This window comes from Papio anubis, chromosome 14 (assembly GCF_008728515.1).
Source record: "Papio anubis isolate 15944 chromosome 14, Panubis1.0, whole genome shotgun sequence".
In the NCBI taxonomy this organism is placed as follows: Eukaryota; Metazoa; Chordata; class Mammalia; order Primates; family Cercopithecidae; genus Papio; species Papio anubis.
The window spans coordinates 37,271,605-37,288,591 of NC_044989.1; the positions used below are offsets into that span (position 1 = coordinate 37,271,605).

Sequence of the window (16,987 nt, forward strand, 5' to 3'; positions counted from 1 at the left end):
TGAAAGCATGACCAACTCTACATTTATCCTTTTTAAATAGTCCTGACAATGCTCCAACTTCAAATAATAACTTCAGGTATTGCAGAATAGACATACTGGAACCAGGCAGACTCAAAACACCAATGCATCAGACATCCAGCCCCTGGGCAGACCACGGAAGTAAAACCTTTTAAGGACTACTCATTCCTATCTGAGCCCAATAACAACTGTATATATGGGCACTTATTTCTCTCAAGGAATTTTTTGTTTCATTCCTTATTCCTGGCTGTTTTAGAGGGGTGGGGTAAGCAGTTAGTCACATAAATGAGGTACTTCTGCCTAGAACAGGAAAAGGCAGTTCCAGAGTGGAAAGGCTCAGTAAAGGAATTACAAGCAAAGGGGACAGGCAGAAGTGTATATTCCATAAGAGAGAAGAGCATGAGCAAAGGTCCAGGGACAGGATTCAGGATGGCCAGCTTGTGACAGGCTAGGCAAGTCACAGGGAATAGGGAATGGAAGAAAGGCTGTGAAGGGCTGCTCTGCCTCTTACCTTCTGTCATTTTGATGAGAAGTAAAAATAGGGAAACTCCTTGTCCAGACCATAAAAGCCAGAGGAAAATGAAAATACTAAGGGATGATACACTTTCCCAGTCTGGGATTACTGCAACTTTCCAATCATGGGGTCGAAATGTTTAACCAAGACAATATTAGACTCTGGACCCAGTAGCTGTGACAGCCCTCAAGAGTAATGACTGAGAGATTAGGGAATCATAGTCCTAAAGCCACAGTCAGCAGAGTCCCCTCTGCCTCTCAAATAAGCCTGAGTCACTTAGAGGAGGCAGGAGGAGCAGGGACAGAGCAGTCAGTTGGCTGTGCCAGTCACAGTAATCATTTGCATGGAAATGTTCAGATATCATTTTCTCGTAACTACCAATCAACCACTATTCTAAAACTAGAGAAAAAATATATCTATCTTATTTTATGTGTGTGTGTGTGTATATATATATATGTGTGTATATATATGTGTATGTGTGTATATATATATGTGTGTGTATACACACACACACATATTTATTTATTTATTTATTTTGTTTGTTTGTTTTTTTTTTTTGAGACAAGTCTTACTCTTCACTTAGGCTGGAGTGCGGTGGAGCAATCTTGGCTCACTGCAACCTCCCCTCCCAGGTTCAAGTGATTCTCCTGCCTCAGCCTCCCGAGTAGCTGGGATTACAGGTGCACACCATCATGCCCAGCTAATTTTTGTATTTTTAGTAGAGACAGAGTTTCACCATGTTGGCTAGGCTGGTTTCAAACTCATGACCTCAGGTAATCTGCCTGCCTCAGCCTCCCAAAGTGCTGGGATTACAGGCGTGAGTCACTGTGCCCTGCTGAGAAGATATATTTTAAAATTACTAAATTATATATATATATATGTATCAATTAATAAAGTACATTTTCCCACTTACCTTAAGATCTCTATGAATTATATTTTTTGAATGTATATAATCCAACCCTTTTGTTATTTGTTCAAAGAGTTCCAAAGCCAAAACTTTGTCTAGTTTCTTGCCTCTTCTATCTTCAAGCCATTTCTCCAATGTCCCTTCTTCACAGAATTCCATTTGGATGAAAAGGCACTTAGTCTTTGATCTGGGTATAAAATTCCTAGTATGTTAAAGGTAACAATAAATATAAATTTATAAAAAATACATAACTTTTTAAAAGCTTATACCTTATCTTAAGAACCCCAAAACATGTCTCAAAATAGAAATCTAAATACAATAAACAAATTTGAATCAAAATATAATAGGCCATTTCTTATTTCAATCATAAGTTCCCAGATGTCCAGAGCTTTATTTGTTTAGCTAATTTATAAAATATGAGCCGGGCCGGGCACGGTGGCTCACACCTATAATCCTAGCACTTTGGGAGGCCGAGACTGGTGGATTGCTTGAGCTCAGGAGTTTGAGATCAGCCTGGGAAGCAGGGCAAAACCCCATCTCTACTAAAAATACAAAAATTAGCTGGGTGTGGTGGCATGGCACCTGTAGTCTCAGCTACTCAGGAGGATGAGGCACAAGAGTCATTTGAACCCAGAAGGCAGAGGTTGCAGTGAGCTGAGATCGCGCCATTGAGCTCTGGCATGAGCGACAGAGTAAGACTCTGTCTCAAAAAGAAAAAAGAAGATGCCGGGCACAGTGGTTCATGCCTGTAATCCCAGCACTTTGGGAGGCCGAGGCTGGTGGATCATGAGGTCAGGAGATCGAGACCATCCTGGTTAACACGGTGAAACCCCGTCTCTACTAAAAAATACAAAAAATTAGCCGGGTGTGGTGGCGGGCACCTGTAGTCCCAGCTACTCGGGAGGCTGAGGCAGGAGAATGGCGTGAACCCAGGAGGCGGAGCTTGCAGTGAACCAAGATTTCGCCACTGCATTCGAGCCACCCATTCTTTATTGCTGAAGATCTGCAATCACCTTTGCTAACAGATAGAAATAGGAACACGAATACAATAGAGTTGCAGGAAACTAAATTTCATTATTATATAAAGTAATTTTGAAACCTTTTAATTCACCCTCCATCTACTGATCATGAAAAGCACCTAGAGATGAGAAAATGAGTTAGACACTATCCTTGCCATCATGGGGATAATAGTTTAATAGGACAGAGTAAAGAGAAAGCAAACCTAAAACAATAGGAAAGGTACTACTCTAGGAGAAGTGCCAACAAATTACTAAGAGATATAAATTGGAGGATTGATTTCTTTCTTTTTTTTTTTTTTGCTAACCATGTTCTTTTTTTTTTTTTTCTGAATTAAGTTAGCCTCAATATTCATTTATATTCTTTGTATATATGTTGGCTTGAAAACAGGAAGAGGTAGCCAAGAATTTGCTGAAAACTAAAGTCCTGTATGCTGATGGTCAATAACTCCTGAACTGACGGTAAAGTTCTCAGTTACACGACATGGAGATGGAGGTGGGGCAGGAGAAAATGAAAGAACAGGACCCCATTGGCCTCAGGATTTTAGTGAGAGGACTGTTCCCATAACAGGTTGGGTGACTTTCAAAGACAGACGCCAGCTCTTTAGGATCTCCAGTTGTTTGGCAGTGGCTTAACTGACATGAAACATGAGGGTGCCCCCATCTCACTTTGTGGTCTTAAAAATATGTTCACTGCCCACCCCCCCAGCATAAGTGGTATAGTTACATTCCAAAGAGAACCTTTCACTGCACCACACCAATCACAGCCTAAGAAAGGGACAGAAAAGTGTTGGTAGCTGAGGAAGGAGCCCCCAGATGCAGCATCTATATGTTAAAACTCTCTTCACAAGACTACACTACAGCCTGCACTGAAGCTGGCACGTGAACAAGGCTCTCCATTAAACAATGGAGTCAGGAAAGCTGAACCTGAGATTTTGAAGACAGGTGAGGATGTAACAAAGGGTTATGAGAGCAAGTGTGCAGCAAGAGGAGGAACAAGAAAGAGATTTTCACTTTGTCCTTACCTGTGGAACGGAGAGATAACAGTGTCTCTCAGAGGGAATTGCGATTATTAATTGTGATAATTAATGGCCTTATCCAGTGGCCCACACATAGTAAATAACAATTTCCTTCCATCCTATTATGGCTATGAGAATTTGTTTTTAGTTACCTTAAACTATTTTTTTGGCTCTCAGGATCCAAATCAGAGCTCTCAGGATCATAAGCACTGATCTCAGGATCATAATCAAGTCCATCCCAACAGCCATTGTAGTGAACAATATTTACATGATCAAGTTTTGCCAATGCTTTTACTTCACGCTCTGCCTTCCTAGTTAAAAGGAACAGGGAACATGGCAGTGTCAGTGTACATCCCACATAACAACCACAAAACACCTCATGTAACAGACAACTGTCTACATTCCTTTATTAAACCATTGCTGTGGTTCTTACACAGTTTTAGAATGGAAGCCAGGACATTCAAAAGGAAAAAGTAAACATACTGCAAAAAAAAAACACAGCTGTTCTCACTCTCAAGATAAAATAAATGGCAGCATCTGGGCACAGTGGTTCATGCCTGTAATCCCAGCACTTTGGGAGGCCAAGGTGGGTGGATCACGAGGTCAGGAGTTCAAGATCAGCCTGACCAACATGGTGAAACCCATCTCTATTAAAAATACAAAAAAATTAGCTGGGCACAGTGGTGCACGTCTGTAATCCCAGCTACTTGGGAGGCTGAGGCAGAAGAATCGCTTGAACCCGGGAGGCGGAGGTTGCAGTGAGTCAAGATCACACCACTGCACTCCAACCTGGGTGACAGAGCAAGACTGTGTCTCAAAATAAATAAATAAAAGGCAGTGACTTAATGCCAAACATCAGAGAATTTAAAAATCTTCTTTAGCACTCTTGAAATGCCAGTGATGCCATTTTAATTAATTAATTAATTAATTTTATTGAGATGGGGTCTTGCTCTGTCACCCACGTTGGAGTGCAGTGGCACGACCTTGGCTCATTGCAGCCTCAGCCTCCTATCCTCAAGCAGTCCTCCCACCTCAGTCTCCTGAGTAGCTGGGACCACAGGAGCACACCACCAGACCCATCTAATTTTTTCTATTTTCTGTAGAGATGGGGTTTTGCCATGCTGCCCATGCTGGTCTCAAACTCCTGGGCTCCAGCAATCCACTCGCCTCAGCCTCCCAAAGTGCTGGGATTGCAAGCATGAGCCACTGGACCCAGCTGATGCAATTTTTCATAGCTAAATCATACATTATTTTGCTTAGACTTGTGTTAAAATCTTTGGATTTCACAAGCAAATCACGTTGAGGCAGCAAGGCTAAGTAACACAGGCAGCATGAAGTACCTAATTCAGGATTTTCAACGTGTGGCAAATATACACAAAGAGGATAACTTATGCAGAGAAAGTGAGATGGTGGGAGGCTTTATAGGGATGTGTTGCCAAGACCTAAGACAATTTCATGCTAAATGCAGTAAATAAATTGGAGATTTCAAAGATGAGGAAGGATAATCAAACATTTTACGATTTTATTTTTTAACACAAGAAGTTCTAAACTATATGACATAAAATTTGCAAAAATAAAAAAAAAATACTGATACTTTGACAATCCTAAAATAATCTGTTATTATTTTAGATTCTTTCTTTTTTTTTTTTTTTTTTAAGACAGGGTCTCACTCTGTCACCCAGGCTGGAGTACAGTGGTGATCCTGGCTCATTGCAACCTGCACCCCTATGGCTCAAGCAATCCTCCCACCTCAGTCTCCCAAGTAGCTACGACCACAGGCACACACCACCACACTTGGCTAGTTTTTATATTTTTTTTGTAGAGACAGGGTTTTGCCATGTTGCCCAGGTTGGTCTTGTACTCCTGACCTCAAGTGATCTGCCAGCCTTGGCCTCTCAAAGTGCTGGGATTACAGGCATGAGCCACTGCGCCCAGCCATGAACACACCACTGCACTACAGCCTGGGTGACAGAGTGAGACTCTATCTCCAAAAAAGAAAAAAAAAAAAAGAATGTTACTCAAATTATGGATTTATATCCAAGAAGATATAAATCATGGTGTCATTCAATTAACAATGAAAAATTAGAACAAACAAAATATTCGGCAGTAAAGAAATGAGTAAATATATTTTTTTCTGTCCCCTGATCAATGGCTATTTTGCAGCCATTAAAAATAACTGGCTGGGCCCGGTGTGGTGGCTCACGCCTGTAATCCTAGCATTTTGGGAGTCCAAGGCAGGCAGATCACAAGGTCAAGAGATCGAGACCATCTGGCCAATATGGCGATACCCTGTCTCTACTAAAAACACAAAAATTAGCCAGGCATGGTGCTGGGCACCTGTAATCCCAGCTACTTGGGAGGCTGAGGCAAAGAATTGCTTGAACCCGGGAGACAGAGGTTGCAGTGAGCCGAGAATGCACCACTGCACTCTAGCCTGGGCGACAGAGTGAGACTCTGCCTCAAAAAAAAAAAAAAAAAAAAAAAAATATATATATATATATTTCTAGTAGTTGTACCAATGTATAAACTACTAGAAATGGCCAAGATACTGGACTTTCATCAACATAATTATCTGTTTTTTTTTTTTTTGAGATGGAATCTCACTCTGTTGCCCATGCGGGAGTGCAGTGGTGTGATCTCAGCTCACTGCAAGCTCCACCTCCCGGGTTCAAGCAATTCTCCTGCCTTAGCCTCCCAAGCAGCTGGGATTACAGGTTTGTGGCACCACGCCTGGCTAATTTTTGTATTTTTGTAGAGACAGGGTTTCACCATGTTGGCCAGACTGGTCTTACACTCCTGACCACAAGTAATCTGCCCACCTTAGCCTCCCAAAGTGCTGGGATTACAGGTGTGAGCCACCATGCCCAGCCCTCATTGTTTTTTCTTTTCTTTTTTGACACTGGGTCTCACTATGTGGCTCAGGCTGGTCTCAAATTCCTGGCCTCAAGCAATCTTCCCACCTCAGTCTCCCAAGTAGCTGGGATATTATTACCATTTTTAAAAATTGCTATCTAATGGAAAGAATAACAGTACAGCTGTCCTTCATTCTTGTTAAATAAAACAATGAACATAGTAGGAATGATCCTACTTCAAATGCAAGGCATCGTCCATGAGAGAAGAAATAGGTTTGTTTAACTAGGCTAAGAACATCCAGCACTCCACACCTACCTCTCCTTTGCACATATCATTTTTCTTAGCCCAGATCCCTTTCCCATCTCCTTTGCTAGTCTTTGAGGGATCAGATTGGTCTGGCCAAGCTACACATAGTAACAATTGCCAGAGTGCAACAAGCAAGATTGGTGAATTGGTGACCATGTGATTTAAGACCTCCTTTCTATTTGTTTTCCTTCCTGAAGGAGTTCTGCTATCCAGTGGGAGTGAGAGGGCAGATAATACAGAAAACAAATGTTGGAAGCAGTGGGTTACAGTGGGAACACATTGAATTGTCATTCCAGGGGATGAGTTCTAAATCCCAATCTGATTACATAGGAGATCATGTCCAAAGATAATCTTGATCAATTATTTATCCTCCCATACATGCTTCCACTCCTTAAATTAATGGGTAGAGCCTATTTGCCACCTCCCCCACCTTGAATCTAAGCTGGCTCCAGTGACTTGTTTAACCAATATAACTTAATGGTAGTGATGTTCTGGAACTCTTCTGACTAGGTCAAAAGAGGCCTTGCCATTCACTCCTGGTCTCTTGGATGACTTGTTCTGGGGACAATAGTTCTTGGAACTCAGCCACTAAGTTGTAAGAAGCCCAGTCCCCACAGAGAGGGCATGTGAAGGTATTCTGGTTCACAGTCCCATCTGAACTTCCAGCCCACAGCCAGTGTCAACTGCTAGCTAGCTTGGATATCCAGCCTAGGATAGGTTGTAGTCAAGGTTTCAGTTGACTACTGACTGCAAATGCCTCTGAGACCCCAAGTGAGAATTGTCCAGATGAACACAATCAACCCATGAAACCATCCGAGATAACAATAAATTGCTGTTTTTAAGCCACTGCATTTTGGAGCAGTGCCTTATACAATAACAGACAACCAGAGAACAATTACCATCTAGCTTTTATCTTAGACAAAATCACTTTACATCTCTGGATCTTAGTCTCCTCACCTGTAAAATAGGGAGGTAAGACTAGAACATCTCAAAGATCACCTTTTTTGTGGGTAATGAAGGTTCTATTTGGTGCCACGGTTTTTAAAATATGGCGCGTTTCATGAATTTGCATGCCACTTTAAAGCAAATGACTCTACAGCTTTAGTTCTGAAGATAGCACCGAAAGGATGATCAATGGTATACCATTTTTATTGAAATAACCACAGTAAAGTGATATCATCTTGGAGTAAGCCAAACTCCTCTTGGTAGAATGAAATGTTTAATGAGTATGAGAAAGAAATAAATGATATCCTAATAAAGAAGAGAGAAGCATAAAAAGAAATAGTGCAGATTCAGCATATCTTGCCATTCAAAAAATTTAAACATTTACTACTTACTTGCTATTATATTTAACACGTTTAATAACGTAAGTCTTTCCGTCAATTCTGTGTTTTGCTTTGAAAACTTGGCCAAATCCTCCCACGCTAATGAATTCTATTTCTTTAAAATCCGTGCTAAACCTTAAAGATAAAAACCACAGTTATTTTGACATTTTATGCTCAGCCCTTCCTCGCCTCCCCACTCCTTTCCCTTTAATGTCACTTGTGAAACGGACAATATAACAACTATGACTCTCTCCTTCTGAATAAGAAAGATCCACTTGGCAGAAACTCTTGACTCACAAAGAGTAGTCCTCTCACTCCTCCCAGGGCGAGTCCAACACAGCATATCTCCCCTGGCAGTCACAGTGAACTCCTGGCTTTTCAAAAGCCATGATAAGGCCGGGTGCATTGGCTCATGCCTGTAATCTCAGCACTTTGGTAGGCCAAGGCGGGTGGATCACCTGAAGTCAGGAGTTCAAGACCAGCCTGGCCAACATGGTGAAACCCCGTCTCTACTAAATATACAAAAATTAGCCAGGTGTGGTGGCAAGCGCCTGTAATTCCAGCTACTCAGGAGGCTGAGGCAGGAGAATCGCTCAAACCTGGGAGGTAGAGGTTGCAGTGAGCCAAGATCACACTTCTGTGCTCTAGCCTAGGCGACAAGAGCGAAACTCCTTCTCAAAAAAACAAAAACAAAACAAAACAACGACAACAACAACAAAAAAAAAAACAGAAAAAAAAAGCCATGATAAAAATCCTATCACAAACACAAAATGTTCAAAGGAATTGCTATATGGTGCTCCACAGCTAACATCACCAAGCTGTTATAAAGAGAAATGGGCATATGCTCTAAGCCTGCCTAGGTTTCTACTTGGTTTTCTCTTCTCCCTCAAGCTTCGTGTTCCATAATTAAGACCTGTCAATTCTACCTCCAAAACACATTGCTGGTATCTGCCCACTTTCCTCTGCCTCCAACATCTTCACCCCAGTCCATGCTTCCACTAGGCCATGGCAGTAGCTTGTTAACTGGATCCCCACTTCCTCTCTTCCCCTACTCCAATCTATGACCCACACAGCAACCAGAGGGATGAAAACTGAGTCTAGCTATGTCTCTCTGTTGCCAAAACTCTCCAATAGCCAACCTTTGCATTTGACAAAAACAAAAAGCCCTTAAACGTGCTATAAGGTGCCAGATGAGGAAGACCCTGTCTCCTCAGCACCCTCATCTCAAGGCACTGTGCCCCTGCTCATTGCACTCAAAGCACATGCTCTTCTGACTGTTCTCGAACTTTGACATCACCTTTTCCACTTTCACCTTGTCACATGTCCTTCCTTCCACCTAGCACCCACTGTTCTGTGCCCACTCATCCTTTAGGCCTCCCCACAATTGTGACCCCAGAGAAACCTCGCCTCACCCCTGTTTTCATTTCTCTCCATGCCATTGCTTTCTCTTCACAGCTCTGACCATAGTTTGTTCCTGCAGATTTTGTTTTTCTTTTTTTGAGACAGGATCTTGCTCTGTCACCCAGGCTGGAATACAGTGGTGCGATCTCCGTTTACTGCAATCTCTGCCCTCTGGATTCAAGCAATTCTCCTGCCTCAGCCTCCAAAGTAGCTGAGACTACAGGTGTGTGCCACAACATCTGCTAATTTTTGTATTTTTAGTAGAGACGGGGTTTCACCATGTTGGCCAGGCTGGTCTCAAACTCCTAACCTCAAGTGACCCGTCCACCTCAGCCTCCCAAAGTGCTGGGATTACAGGCATGAGCCACTGTGCTTGGCCTGCTCATGTAATTGTTTATTTAAAGTTGGTCATCCCCATGAAACTCCATGACAACAGGGTCCATTTTATTTGTTCCTACCATAAACCTGATGCCCAGCACAGTGCCAATTCTATATCGAGTGCTTAATAAATATTTGATTCTGTATTGTTTTCTAAACTTTTATATTCAATGCCCCCCGATGCAAACAGGCCTCCATTGTTTCAGACATTTCATTTTAAATCCAAACATACTGTCTAAAGCAGAGCAGACATTTTTTTCAAGTGAAATCTGGTATGGAGCTAGAAAGTAGAAAACAGATTCAAGTGGATCAGTTCTAATTCCTGCAGAAGTATTTTTTTCAATCACTGATTTATAGGAGTACTTGTTTTCAATATTAATAACTTATACAGATGTCAGAGAGGTCCACATAAGCATCACAAAGATCTACAATTACCACATTCAATTTGGATCTGTCTAAATATTACTTCTCCAAGAGCCATGATCCACTGTCGGCCAGATAGTGCAACGTCAATTAAACTGTTCAGGTGGAAATATAATTTAGCCTTATAATGGGCCCTCAAGAAACTTCTGTTGAATGAACAAATGTATCTTCAAACAAATTCTATTTCACAATTCCATCTTTGACAGAACAGGAGCATTGCCATCTTGGACAAGCACTGCTATTTTAAGTTCCCCTTGATTAAAAACTGCCTAAATCCAGCCCCAAAACATCAGCCTAATGGCTAATGTCAGCATGACCATAAACGACAAATGACACCTCTGACCAGAAACCTTCCAAACCTGAGATAAATCCCCTCCGACCAGAGACATGCCAACCCTGAGATAACCTCCCCTCTGACCAGACATTCCAAACCCACAATAAAACTCTCCTCTACCCAGAAACATTCTGAACCTGTGATAAGCTCTCCCTCCCTAAATCCTTAAGTACCCTTAGTCTGTAAGAGAGAATGTTCCTGACCAAAATCATCCAGAAGCCCCTCTCAGGTTTATTCTCTAAAATAAACCTGTCTTTGACTGTTCAGCCACTTTTCAAGTTTCCTTCTTCTTTCTTCAACTCTTGCAACCCAGGAAGCAGTGGGCAGTGTCAGTTTGTCCCAAGATAACTCCTGAGTCCTGAGGGTCTCTGGCCACCTGTCACGTCTTTTCTCTCTCTTCACTTTTCAAGCAATTTGCATGAGGTGGATAACTAATCTGAAGGGGACTGTGAGGCTTGGGCTGGGGCTACTCTCCAGTGGGTTCTCAAAACCCTCAGGTCTCAGGAATCCACCTTGACTGCCTGCAACAGGTATTTTGCTCTCTAACCCTTGTCCATTCTTCCTCCCTCTTCTCTCTCTCTCTCTCTTCCTCATATGGCTCCAGTCCAGGAGGCCCTTTACTGATTCCAACCAGAACATCCAACATCAGACACTAATCCAGCCAACTGGTAAGATTTGCCTTTCCTAGCTTTCTCACAGTACCTGGGAAAGTCAGGTCTGCCGTCCTGGTCCTTGGAGGACCGGTGGGACTAAGTTGAAGAAATCTTGGGGATGCTCAGTTTCTTCTCAGCTTAACTGTCCTCTTTATAAAGAGGATTCCAGGTCTCTGTCTTTTGTCTGGGGATGCCTAGAACAAAAACAGATACTCTCGGCCTCCTCTTATCAGTCCACATGGGTGCCAAACAATTCCACATTCCTATGTCCTCCCCACTGGACTGTCTCCTTCACAACCTCACCAAACTTGGCTTATGGGGGAACCTAAAGTCAAAGTGTTTAATTTTTCATTACAACATGGCCTCGCTCCAATACAAATTAGATAATGACAGCCGATGGCCTGAAAACGACACCTTTGACTTTCAAATTCTCAGGGACCTTGACAACTTTATAACCAGGAATGGCAAATGGCAAGAGGTTCCCTATATTCAGGCTTCCTTCTACCTTAAATCCCAAACCTCCTTATGTCAAGCTTGCACCCCTCGTGAAATCCTTCTTCTTAATGAAAACCTCCCTGGGTCTCTCCTCCCTCTGAAACCTCTTCCCCTGAAATCCCCTTTGACCCTGCAGATGAACTCCCTCCATACTCTCAACCCCTGCATCCATTTCTTGCCTATCCAAACCCTCCATCTCTTTGGCCCCTCTTGCCCCCAGCCTTTAGTGCCAAATCCCAACCCTTATCGTTCTCCACCCATTACCCATTCAAACACTACTCCAGCCAGTCAAACCACCTCTGCCATTCTCCCTCTCTGGGAAGGCGCTAGGGTTGAAGGCATTGCTTGTGTTCATATCCCCTTTCTCCATGTCTGATTTGTCACAGATCGAACAGTGTCTAGGATCTTTCTCTGAAAATCTATCACAGGGAATTCCTGCACATAACCTAATCCTTTAATTTAACTTGGCATGACATTTATATAATTCTAACCTCCACCCTCACCCCTGACAAAAAAGAGCACATCCGGCAGTCAGCTGAAACACACACAGATGAACTCCATAATCAAGCCCCTATACAAAATCCAGTGGCCAATGATGCAGTCCCCTATAGAGGCCCAGACTGGACTTAACCAACAGGGAGACAATGGCATCAGGTGAAGAGACCACATGATTACCTGTCTCCTCACAGGCATGGACAAAAATGCTTATAAGGCAGTTAATTCTGAAAAGCTCAGAGAAATTACACAAGAGCACCAGGAAAACCCTGCCCTTTTCTTATCACACCTCATTGAAGCTATGCTAAAATATACCAATTTGGATCCAGAATCTAGAGAAGGTCAAACTTTTCTCTACCTCCAATTTATTTCCCAATCCACCCCAGATATCCACAAAAAATTACAAAAATTAGAGGAGGATCCTCAGACATCTTGGCAGGAGCTCCTAAATGCAACCTTCTGGGTCTTTAACAACAGACATGAGGAACAAAAAATTCAAGAAGACAAACATCTCCATTTAAAATACCAGATGCTTGCCTCCACTGTCCAAAAGTCAATTACACAAAAGCCTCCTAATAACCCAAAGGGAAACTCCCCCACCTCTCCAGGAGTCTGTTTTCAATGAGGCAACCTTGGACACTGGGCAAAGGCTTGTCCTAACCCCTGGCCTCCCACCAAACCATGCCCAACTTGCAGTCTTTGTGGACACTGGACGATGGAATGCCCTCAACAGGGACATCTTCCCCATTCAGATGCTGCTCATAATGAAGCCCCCCAACCATCACAGGAGGAAATCTCTTCACTGCTGGTGCTGACAACGGAAGACTGAGGGTACTTGGGATCCTTCGCCCCCACATCTAGTGAGTCCACGAAACCCAGGGTAATTGGGATAGTATCTGGTAAGATTGTTTCCTTTCTTTTGGATACTGGGGTAAGTCTATTGGTATTAAATGAATATCAAGGTCCATTAGAATGTTCATCTGTTTCTATTGGTGGCATGAAGGGCATACAAGAAACCCCATACAAAACAATGCCTCTATATTGCTCATTTCAGGGAGACACCCTTACTCACTCTTTCTTGGTCATTCCTCATTCCCCCACTCCTTTACTAGGAAGGGACATCCTACACAAACTGGGAGGAATCATTCATTTATCAACCCTACACCAAAGCTACCCCTATTTATTATTATCTTAAGAACAGAACCCTTCCTCAGACATTCCATATCCAAACAGACTTAAATCCCAAATTCCTCAGCCCTCTAAATCCCATAGTATGGAAAACTGACTCCCCCATGTTAGCTACCCACCATTGTCCAATTCAAATTTCACTGAAGGATCCTAAATGCCAAACAGTGGTCCCACAATATCCCCTAATGGATTATGGGGACTCAAGTCCATCATCTCCCAACTTTTGGCTGCCAATATTTTATTTTATTATTTTATTTTATGTTTTTGAGATGGAGTCTTGCTCTTGTCACCCAGGCTGGAGTTTAATGGCGCAATCTTGGCTCACTGCAACCTCTGCCTCCCAGGTTCAAGTAATTCTCCCACCTCAGCCTCTCGAGTAGCTGGGACTATAGGTGTGTGCTACCACGCCCAACTAATTTTTGTATTTTTAGTAGAGATGGGGTTTCACCATGTTGGCCAGACTGGTCTCGAACTCCTGACCTCAGGTGATCCACCCGCCTTGGCCTCCTAAAGTGCTGGGATTACAGGTGTGAGCCACTGCACCTGGCCTAGCTGCCAATATTTTAATCCCCACCCATTCTCCCCACAAAACTCCTATTCTCCCAGTTACAAAACCAGATGGCTCCTATAGACTGGTTCAGGATTTGCAACAAATCAACTCCACTATTGTTCCTGTTTATCCTGTTGTCCCAAACCCCTGTACCCTCATATTGCAAATTCCTCCCAACACTAGCTATTTCTCTGCATTAGACCTCAAAGGTGCCTTCTTTTACTATCATTCTACATTCCTCCTCTCAAAACCTTTTTGCTTTCACTTGGATTGACGCTGATACATGCTACTCCCAACAACTCACCTGGACTGTCCTCCCCCAGGGGTTTAGGGACAGCCCTCAGTATTTTGGTCAGGCGCTTCGATTAGACCATTCCCAACTACCTCTACGACCCAGCGTCTTGTTTCAATATATGGACAATTTACTTCTTTGTAGTCCCTCTCTAGAACATTGTATTCAACACACAGCCAGGCTTTTAAATTTGTTGGCTGAATGTGGGTACCAGGTATCCAAAAGGAAGGCCCAATTAACCTCTCCAAATGTTTCATAGCTAGGATTAATTATAACTCCAAATACCCAGGAAATTCCACTAGCATGAAAGCAAGGCATTCAACAAATCCCATTTCCTAAGACAAAAAGGGACTTACTTTCTTTCCTCAAATTAGTGGGATATTTCTGATGATGATAGCAAATTTTGCCACTGTCACTAAACCTCTTTATGAACACACAAGAGGAAATCTTGACCAACCACTCACTCCCACCCCAGACCTTTATCATGCTTTCTGTCACCTAAAATGTGCCTTATTACAGACCCCCCACTTTAGGCCTTCCAAACCTCCTAAGAACTTTTCATCTATATTTACACAGTTCTCATAATCAGGCCCTTGGACTCTTAGCCCAATCCATGGGAGATTCCCTCCAACCAGTGGCATATTCTTCAAAACAACCAGACCCCATTTACAAAACCTGGCACCTTTGCTTAAAAATTTTTGCCACAGCCTCTTTAATTATCCCTGAGGCACAAACTCACATTCTACGAACCTCGTCAGGTATTTTCTTCTCACAGTCTACAAGATATGCTCAGCCGTAAGGCGCTCACCTCCATCTCATCCTCTCGCATGCAAGCCCTACATTCAACCCTCCTTCAGCCCTCCATCTCTCTTCATAGATGCTCACCCCCCAATCCTGCTACTCTTTTATCTTCAACACTGATTTTGGACCCTGACCAACACTCATGCTCTGATCTAATTGAAAGTTCTCACACCATGTTTTGCCACCTTACTTCCACTCACATAAAGGGAGCCCCAGATTGATTTATAGATGGCAGCACATCAAAAAACCCTCCCCTCCAAGCAGGATATCCCGTCATTGAGAGATATCATGATGATACCCGCTCTCTTCTACCTAGAAGAGTCGTAGAGGCTGCCCCTTTGCCTTTGGGCACATCCTCCCAACAAGTAGAATTAGTTGCCCTAATAAGAGCATTAACCCTAGCAAAAAACACACAAGTTAATATATACCACCGATTCTAAATATGCCTATAACATCAACCATTCCAATGCCCAAATTTGGAGCAAGAGGGGCTATCTCACAGCTAAGGGAACTCCTATCATTAATGGAAAACTAATCCATCCTCTATTAAAGGCTGCTCTACTTCCAGAAAAGGTTGCAGTTATCCATTACAAATGACATCAATCAGATAAAAGCCACATTTCTTTAGGGAACTGTGAGGTTGACTACTGGGCAAAACACACCTCAACCCATCATCCAATTCTCCAATATCTATTTCCCCTCACACAACATATCCCCTCCTTTTATCCCGAACACCAAATACAACAACTAATCACAGCAGGGGCACAATTCAAACTCCCATACTGGTTCATACAAAACAAATTAGTCCTACCTGACCCTGAAAAAACAACTCTTGACCAGGTGCAGTGGCTCACGCCTGTAATCCCAACACTTTGGGAGGCCAAGGTGGGTGGATCACGAGGTCAGGAGTTTGAGACCAGCCTGACCAACATGGTGAAACCCTGTCTCTACTAAAAATACAAAACTAGCTGGCCGTAGTGGTGCGTGCCTGTAATCCCAGCTACTCCGGAGGCTGAGGCAGGAGAATCCCTTGAACTCCGGAGGTGGAGGTTGCAGTGAGCTGAGATCATGCCATTGCACTCCAGCCTGGGCGACAGAGCAAGACTCTGTCTCAAAAAAACAAACAAACAAACAAACAAAAAACTCTGTTATGGGACATCCACAACCTCTTCCACACTAGCCATTCCCCTCTACAACATTTCTTAAGTTTCCACATACACATAAACTCAGATATAAAGGAACAGTTGAAAGCCATTTTCCATCAATGCTCTATTTGCCAGAAAGCTTCACCCCACTTCAACACTAGACTCCCTTCTTTTCCAACCCATCAAGACAGGGGAACCTTCCAAGACAAGACTGGCAAATTGATTTTACCTATATGCCCCCAGTAAAAAAGGTTCGATTTCTTTTGGTTCTGGTTGATACCTTTTCGGGATGGGTTGAGGCTTTTCCGACAACCAAGAAATGAGCTTCGACTGTCACCTCCAAATTAATAACAGAAATCATCCCCTGGTTCAGGGTGCCTCTTTCTTTTCAATCTGAAAATGGTCCTGAATTCATTTCTCAAATTACTCAAACACTTGCACAAACCCTACGAATCACCTGGAAGCTACACATCCCCTATCAACCTCAATCTTCAGGAAAGGTTGAAAAAATGAATGGCATTCTAAAAAGCACCCTCACCAGGTATTCACTCCAAACACATAAAGACTGGGTTACACTTTTACCTTTGGCCCTTCTGAAAATTCGGGCACTCCCACGGAAGCCTTTAATGCTCAGCCCCTCTGAACTCATACGTGGGAGTTTTGAGCATGAGTATTTGAACTCACGCTCCTTTTGTTCCACCTCGGGGTCAAGCCCCACCTCTAACAACCCCTCTCATTTCCCTTCTTCTGCATACCATCCACCATTTCATTTGGGAATATGCTGACAATACTTGCCACAACCTGTCGCCAACTCCTTTAATCCCTTCCTACAGTCAGGAAACTGGGTTCTGGTAAAAGGTCCCAGCCCTACACG

At 43.0% G+C, this 16,987-nt stretch overlaps 1 protein-coding gene across 6 annotated transcripts in view; it reads right to left on the reverse strand.

Annotated features, from left to right (window-relative positions):
- EIF2AK2 (eukaryotic translation initiation factor 2 alpha kinase 2) overlaps positions 1–16,987 on the reverse strand; it is a 54,128-nt gene that overhangs the window by 13,334 nt on the left and 23,807 nt on the right. For 5 of the 6 annotated variants that reach the window (XM_009184002.4, XM_003908511.4, XM_009184001.3 and 2 more), the window contains 3 exons: positions 7,971–8,093; positions 3,627–3,785; positions 1,446–1,641 (listed from right to left, as the gene is read on the reverse strand). In XM_009184002.4, coding sequence (XP_009182266.3) covers positions 1,446–1,641; positions 3,627–3,785; positions 7,971–8,093 — 478 coding nt within the window. The remainder of the gene's footprint in view (positions 1–1,445; positions 1,642–3,626; positions 3,786–7,970; positions 8,094–16,987) is intronic. The other variant, XM_017947433.2, reaches the window with a different exon arrangement.